The sequence below is a fragment of the Tupaia chinensis genome, unplaced genomic scaffold, assembly GCF_000334495.1.
Source record: "Tupaia chinensis unplaced genomic scaffold, TupChi_1.0 Scaffold000129_1, whole genome shotgun sequence".
In the NCBI taxonomy this organism is placed as follows: domain Eukaryota; kingdom Metazoa; phylum Chordata; class Mammalia; order Scandentia; family Tupaiidae; genus Tupaia; species Tupaia belangeri.
In genome coordinates this window covers 986,130-993,934 of record NW_006159598.1, presented here as the reverse complement: position 1 = coordinate 993,934, position 7,805 = coordinate 986,130, and the positions used below count along the sequence as shown (strand labels likewise).

At 57.0% G+C, this 7,805-nt stretch overlaps 1 protein-coding gene across 4 annotated transcripts in view; it reads right to left on the bottom strand.

The window, feature by feature from the left end:
- Positions 1-5,989: 5,989 nt before the first annotated feature.
- SIGLECL1 (SIGLEC family like 1) overlaps positions 5,990-7,805 on the bottom strand; it is a 36,101-nt gene continuing 34,285 nt past the window's right edge. For 3 of the 4 annotated variants that reach the window (XM_014586354.2, XM_014586353.1, XM_014586352.1), the window contains one exon: positions 5,991-6,412. In XM_014586354.2, coding sequence (XP_014441840.1) covers positions 6,202-6,412 — 211 coding nt within the window. In that variant the 3' untranslated portion in view covers positions 5,991-6,201. Of the gene's footprint in view, positions 6,413-7,805 lie in introns of all 4 variants that reach the window. The other variant, XM_014586355.2, reaches the window with a different exon arrangement.

The window sequence follows — 7,805 nt, the reverse complement described above, 5'->3', positions numbered from 1 at the left end:
CCCACCTCCCACCCGCACCCCCACCCCCACCCCGTCCTGTGGGACACAGATCAGCTTCTCTACTTTCGTGAACAACCACAGCGGCTTTCAGGGTGACATTCCCTCCTCCCTCCACCCCAGCCCTCCTCTCAGGATAATGGACAATGGAGAGGGGCTGGGGGACCTGATCCTGGGGTGGGAGTGGGAGAGGGCTGCATCCTGACTCGGGTTCCCTCAGACAGGGCACGCCTCTTCCCCGAGCCCTGCGTCTCCCCTGCAAGGTGGACAAACTCCTATTCCCAGAGGTCAAACCCCGAGGACCCTGAAGAGCTGTGCTGGGTGGGCCGCCCACTGTCAGTGCCTGCCTCTCCACCCCACTTCGCATCCTTCTCCCGGGTCTAGCCAGTGCCCCCAGCCTGGCTGCTCGCTCGGCTCTAGTCGCTGGGGCCTTCTTTCTGCTCCTGGCACCTGCCACACTGTTCCAGCCTCAGGCGTGTGCACCGGCTGTTCCCTCTGCTGGAAGGCTTTTCCTCCCAGGCTGTGCATGACTCTTCTCACCCTCCCTCTCTCTCTTTCTCTAGAGGAAAGACACGAAGTGCATTGTTCATTTTTTGCTTGAACCCTTTTTTTTTCTTTTTTCTTTGGAGAGGTCCTTGCTATAGGGTGTGTGCGCTCGCCAGACAGACAGAGAGAGACAGAGAGACAGAAAGCGAGAAATCACCCCCCAGGGGGGATGGCCATGCCGCAATCCCTTCTCCTCCATTCTCCTCTCGGGATCCTGGGCACGCACGCACACGCGCCCGGCGTGAGTTTAAGCCACCGGGTCTGGGACTCGAACTGCAGTCGGCTACGTGGGAGTTCAGCGACACAGCCATTACACTAACTGCTGGTCCCAGAACCCTTTTCTCATCATTCAGGGTTCACCTTTAGGACGTCTTTGTCGGTAGCTCTCTCCGAAGCCTCACTCCTAGCACAGCAGCTGTCTGGCCCGTTAGTTTCCCTCCTAGGTCCCGGGTCCTCACCTCATCTGTTCACTTGCTGCTTTCCAGTGGCTCTCCCTCCCCTCCCCTCTCAGAATGGAAGCTTTGCGAGGGCAGGGGTTTTTGACCTGCTTTATTCAGGGCTGTATCTCCAGAGCCCACCCTGGGACCGATGGAGTAGGTATTTAATCCATAGGCCCTGCATGAACGAGCTGAACGACTCCCTCACTCCGGAGGAGACTCACCTCGGGGACACATACCGGTGGGGTAGGAACTAGTGGTGCCCGGAACCCATTTACACCAGCTTCCCAGGGCTGATTGCTACATGTCCAGAAAGTCTGCAAATGGAAGAGCGAGTCATCGATAGCCTGAAGTTGGCCATGGTGGGTGTTTACACCATGGCAAATGGCAAACACCATAAATCACGAGTTCTTCCTGCTTCTAAGAGCTGGCACTCATGGGACCAGCAGTTGGCGTAATGGCTATGTCGCTGGACTCCCATGTAGTTGACCATGGTTCAAGTCCCGGACCCGGTGGTTTAAGCTCATGCCAGGTGCATGTGCGTGTGTGCCCAAGATCCCGAGAGGAGAATGGAGGAGAAGGGATTGTGGCGTGGCCATCCCCCCTGGGGGGTGATTTCTCGCTTTCTGTCTCTCTGTCTCTCTCTGTCTGGAGAGCGCACACACCCTATAGCAAAAACCTCTCTAAAAAAAAGAAAATCTGGCATTCATGTGTGACATATTATATAGAGGGAACATACATACATTAGTGGTCCTCCCTCCCAACGAGTTTCAGAGCCATCCATGCAGATAGCTTCCCAACATGTTCTAGATAAGGGCCTCCTGGCCTTGACCTGCCTGCCCTTGCAAGGGGATTTTCTGCCCGGTGGACCAGCCCTGACCGGGCCACCCAGCAAACGTCTCCACCATCCATTGGGACACCTCCCTACCTTCTCCAAAGTGGGCTGAGTCTTGGCTAAGAGGAGGAGGACCCTTCTCAAGTTTGTCCCTTCCTGGGGTATCCTCTCTCAGTCCTAAGGTTTTCTTATTTTGAGAGAGATTTTGCTATAGGGAGCATGCACTCGCTGGAGAGACAGAGAGATAGTAAGTGAGAGATCACCCCCTGGGGGGGATGGCCACACTGCAATCCTGTCTGCTCCATTCTCCTCTTGGGATTTTGGGCACACATGCACATGCACCCAGCGTTTTTTTTTTTTTTTTCGTCCCAAGCCACCAGGCGTTTTTTTTTTTTTTTAGAGGTCTCTGCTATAGGGTGTGTGAGCTCGCCAGAGAGACAAAGACACAGAAAGCAAGAAATCATCCCGGGGGGATGGCCAACGCTGCAGTCCCTCTCCTCTTGGGCACACACGCACACGTGCCCCATGTTAGTTCAAGCCACCAGGTCCAGGACTTGAACTGTGGTCGACCACACAGGAGTGCAGCGACGTAGACATTTCGCCATCTGCTGGTCCCCCCAGCGTGAGTTTGAAGTCTCTGGGTGTGAGACCCACACCTCAGCTGACTGTGTGGGAGTCCAGCAACAGAACCGTGATGCCATCTGCTGGTCCCTGAGGTAGTCTTTTGAGTAATCTTTTACCCCTTTCAGATGATCAGCGGTTAGACTTAATTTCTGCATGAGACTTTTCAAGTTCAAATTAGCAAAAAACAAAACAAAACAAAACAAAACAAAACAAAACAAAAAAGCAACTCAACAGGCAAATTGCTTAACCTTTTTATTCCTCGGTTTCTTCATCCAAAAAATTGGAAGAATTAACAATTCTCACCTCCTAGAGTTTAAAAGTATGCACACAGACAGTTACCTAGTATGTGGGGTCTGCAAAAAGTTCCTGGGAAATGGGTATTATGAGAAACCCGTGAATGGTTGATTGAAAATGCTTTCCGCGCTCAGCCAGCAGAGGGCGTGGGATCCCACATGGCCAATGGTGCGGTTCAAGTCCCAGACCCAGCGGCTGGAAAGCTATGGGCGTCCCAAGAGGAGAATGAAAGAGAATGGTGCAGCCATTCCCCCCGGGGGGGGGATTTCTCAATTTCTCTTTTTCTCTGTCTTTCTCTCTCCCTCGCGTGTGCCCTATAGCAAACTCCAAACACTTTCTGCACCAAAAAGAGCTCTGACTCCATTTTCCCCGTAGGTTCTGAAGCCCTGGATGGAAACGGTACGCCCATGCCTGTGCGTGCGCCATGTTCCTCTAGAACAGAGTTTCCAGCCTCCCGGCTCCTCCCCTTCTCGGCTGGACAATTCTTTGTGGTGGGTGTCTGTTTATTGCGGGGTGTGGAACAGACCCCCAGCCTCCTCCTCCCTGCCGGTAGCACCCCTCCTGTTGCAGTCATGACAACAAAAACCGTCCCCTGGGAGGGGCAAGACTGGAAGGAAACAAGGCCGGGCCAGCCATCGCCCCTGGGGAGGGACAGAGGAGGAGCCTGGCCTTTTGGTCTCATCACCTTCTAAACCTTGTTTCACTGACAGCAAAGGTTGGGAGTTAAACTCTCAGGTGCTGGGAGCAGCCACGCCTGGCGTTCACGGGTTCTCGCAAGGGGCCCGTGGTCGGATCCCCTGAGAACTGCAGTGTTCTTTTCTCAGTGGCTTTTTTGGCTCTGCAAGCACCACAGGCACCTGCTTCCCTCGGCCTTTGCACACTCTCCCCCACACACACCCAGCCCTGGCCCCCTGCCGGGCTCTCCTCTTCCACCGCCTTCCCTTCCGTGTCTCACCTCCTCAGCGAGGCCCTCCTTGGCCACCGCTGGGGAAGGAAGAACACCTGTGTCCCATCTCACCCCACCCCTACATTCACCTCTGTTCCAGTTTGTAACCGTCTACCCACTGGTCATCCTTTCTCCCCAGACACTTAGCCTTCGGGGGCAGGGACCGTGCGCTCACCCAGGGCGGTGTCCTCAGGCCTGGCACATGGCAGGCGCTCGGCACATTTTTGAAAGGATAAATGAGTCCCATTAAAGCAGGAAATAGGGATAAGAAACATACAGACAGGGTAAGGCCAAGATGGAGTCACAGCAGCTAAGCTTTTTTGACAGACAGGGTAAGGCCAAGATGGAGTCACAACAGCTAAGCTTTTTAAATTTATTTCTTACTTTTTATTTTTTGTTTGTTTGTACTTTTTTTTTAGAGAGAGAGACAGAGATAGATAGAGAAAGAGAAGATGAGAGATCACCCTGGGATGGCCACACCATAGTCTCTTCTCCTGGCATGAGTTTCGGGCTGCGGGTCCAGGACTTGAACTGTCGTCAACCATGTGGGCCACCATGTGGGAGCCCAGTCCCAGTGCCTTAACTACTGCACCACCTGCTGACCCTACAATAGCAGTTTTAACAGAGATCTGGCTGCACTAGGGCCTAAAATAACTCTAGGAAGGGCAACAGTTTCTATTTGTAAGCTACATTCTAAGGAAAACACAGATCACTGTGGTCTGCTGGCCCCACAAAGAAGGAAAGCCGGTAAGGATCACCCAGACTGCCAGGGGACTGTTTTCTGAAGCTACTTCCTTACCGGAAGCCAGCCCTGGAGTCAGGTTGCTAGACATAAACAAGCCCCAGGCTAAAGCCCCTCACTGGCAGCGCACTTCTGGGACCCCTCCCCTCGGGGCCTCAATAACCTCTGCTTTAGCGCCTCCTCCTTTTCTCCGTGCAGCTAGTTCTTGGTGCTCAGCAGACACAAACTCAGCCAACTCAGAAATCCTGCAACACTATCCCTGCCATTAATTCTGGTCCCCTTGTCTCCAAAGACGTCCCTCCCCAGCTGTTTCCTAGCACAAGGTCAGGGATGGTCCCAGGTGGGGACGCACTTGCCTTTCTGTGGCTGACCTGGGACGGTGCTGGGTACTGACAGAGGCCGAGGACACTGGCCGAGCAAGGCGGGGCGGGAGTGCTGGCTGAGGCGCCTGGGCTGTGTTCAGACAGGCGGGGCCCTAACCTCTCTAGGGTGGGGTGACCGTGGTCCTCGCCTCCCAGGGCTGGGGTGGGTAGCAGATGTCATGCCTGTCACCCTGTCACCCTGTCACCCTGTCACCCTGTCACCCTCGTCACTGGGCTGGGTGTGGCCGTGGAGGCGCTCTGTGGGGGTGTGACTGAGGCCCTGAAGGGGTTCCACAGCCAGCACTGGGCGTGGCCGGCACCTCCGTGGCTGCAGTTCCCATCAGCTGACCTGAAGAGGGGGTATCCTCCTGCCTACGCGGATGGCTTCCATCAGCTGAAAGGCCTTGGGAGCAGAATGGCTTCTCAGGTGAGGAGAATGCCCCTGGGGCCCAGCCGGTGGCGTGGTGGGTAGGGCGACTGGATCCTACACAGCCGGCTGTGTAGTTCAGGTCCTGGAAGAGGTCATTAGAACACAGGCACAGTACCGGGGAAGACCGTGCCAGGACACAGGGAGACGATGCCCCCCCAAAAGCCAAGGACTGAGGCCAAGAGAAGCCCACCCACCCGCGGACCCAGGGGTCCTGGGCTTCTCACCTCTAGATGCAGCATTCTTTTTTTTTTTTTTTGCTATGGTTTGCATGTGCTCACGGTGTATGTAGGGGGAGAGAGAGAGAGAGAGAGGGAGAAATCACCCCCCAGGGAGGATGGCCACACTGCAATCCCTTCTCCTCCAGTCTCCTCTCGGGATTTTGGAAACGAGTTTCAAGTCACTGGGTCTGGGACTCAAACCGCGCACTCAGCCGTGTGGGATCCAGCCACTGTAACCAGCACACCACCAGGTGGCCTGCCTATGGCACCTTGTAATGGCGGGCCTACCCGACTAATATCACCCCTTCTAGGACTTCCTGTCTCCTCTCAGCTGGGCAGGGACTGCCCCCCTGAGTCTGAGGTGGCCCCCATAGGGAGGGGCTGGGCGTGACAGCCTGCAGGGTCCCGAGCCCGGCTGCTCCAAGGGGGTCTGGGTGTGAAGAGGGAGCAGAACCAGACAGACCCCGGCAGGACCTAGTCCGGTCTCCCAGCCATGGCCAAGTATGAGAGGGAGCCACCTGCTGGCCAAACGCAGCGGCCGGGCACTGGCCTCGGGGCTCAGGGTTTGCAGGTTGGGGGTCAGAATCTCCTTTTACTTATTCTTTTATTTATTTTAGACAGTCTCAGATTGTCGTGACCCACCTGCCTCAGCCTCCCACGTAGCTGGGACTATAGGTGCAGGCCAGCTTGAGGCCGGGCCAGGAGTCGAACCCTTCCAGAGCAGCAGCGTCCAGCAGGGCCCCACGGCTAGATGTGGGGAATCTCCACTCCTACCGAGCGCCCCCTGGTGGTCCTGCCAGGAGGCAGCTGGCAGCCGGGGCACAGACTGGCCTACGACTGACCTCCAGCCCAGGCCCGGAGGCTCCGGCTTCAGGCTCTTTCGGCATTTCCGGCTCCTGCAGCGACTCCGGTTTCTCGAGGAAGGTGGCCTCCTTGGTCTTGGGGCCTGGATGTTCCTCCCACCACTCCAGCATCTTCTTTCTAAGGCAAGGAGCCCTGCCTCAGCGCTGCGCTAGGCCCATCCGCACCTGCTCCCTGGGCTGGCCGGCGGAGGACCAGGCTCCTCCCCACCGGCTGCGCTGCTTCTGTGCGAGCACCCCCAGCTCTCCCCGTCAAGTGCAGACACGGCTCCCTGCTCCGCTCTGGACCCTCTCCGCGGCGTCCTTCCCGGCTCCCTGGCTCCAGTGCGCCGGGCAGACAATCCCTGACTCACGACACTGCGGCAGTGACACACGTTCAGCGCCAGCGGCCCCGCGTGCACCCACACCGCACTGCCACGTCCAGTGCAGTACTCAGAAGTCCACGGCGCTTGGCCACAAAGCAGGCTCTGCCCTCGAAGATGCCCACCGCAGACCGAGTCCCCAGCACATCTGGGTCAGCAGCGCCGAGGTACTAAACGCGTCTTTCACCTAATGCCATTTTCAACGTACTGTGGGTTTTTTTTTTTTTTTTGAGAGGTTTCTGCTATAGGGCGCGTGCGCTCGCCAGACAGAGAGAGATAGAGAGATAGAAAGCGAGAAATCACCCCCCAGGGGGGGTGGCCACGCCGCAATCCCTTCTCCTCCATTCTCCTCTCGGGATCTTGGGCACGCACGCACATGTGCCCGGTGTGAGTTTAAGCCACTGGGTCCAGGACGCGAACCGCAGTCCACTACGTGGGAGTCCAGTGACATAGCCATTACACCAACTGCTGGTTCCCACAACGTACTGTGAGTTTTATCGGAACACCCCAGGGGAACCCACCCTAAGTCAGGGAGCATCTGTGTCTCCCGGGAGCTCCCTGCTCCCTTCTCCACAGTAGTCACCACACCTTCTTCTGTCCACCCCGACCATCCGCAACCCCTCCTCCTCCTGGGATGTTGGGCACACGCGCACACACGCCTGGGGTGGTTTTCCAGTTCCAGCGCCTTAACCACCATGCCACCTGCTGGCCCGGACAAGACATATTCTAATGACTGTTCCAGGAGGAGACGTCACACAGCAGGGACACTCGGCGCCTGGAACGGTGAGCGGCCGTGACCACGGGGCTGTCGCTGCTGCCCGCTGACTGCTTTCCTTGTCCTCGCCTGCTCCCGCGCCTGCTCCGCGGCTACACCACCCACCCTGCACCATCGCCCTCTCTCAACCGCGGCACTGCACTCGGCAGATGGCCTTGCCATGCTCCCCACACGGCGAAGACAAACCATCTGGTGGGAGGACCTCGCCCCACCCGCTCCAGTGATAATGCCACCTAAAGGTGAGGGAGAAGATGACAGAGCACTGCCACCGGGCTAGGAGGGTAGTTCCGAGGGAAGGGCAACTGACTGCTTAGACAGCTCGTTTCAGGCTGCTGCCGAGGAGCAGACTGAGGGGTCGGAGGCCCAGGGAAGGGGTG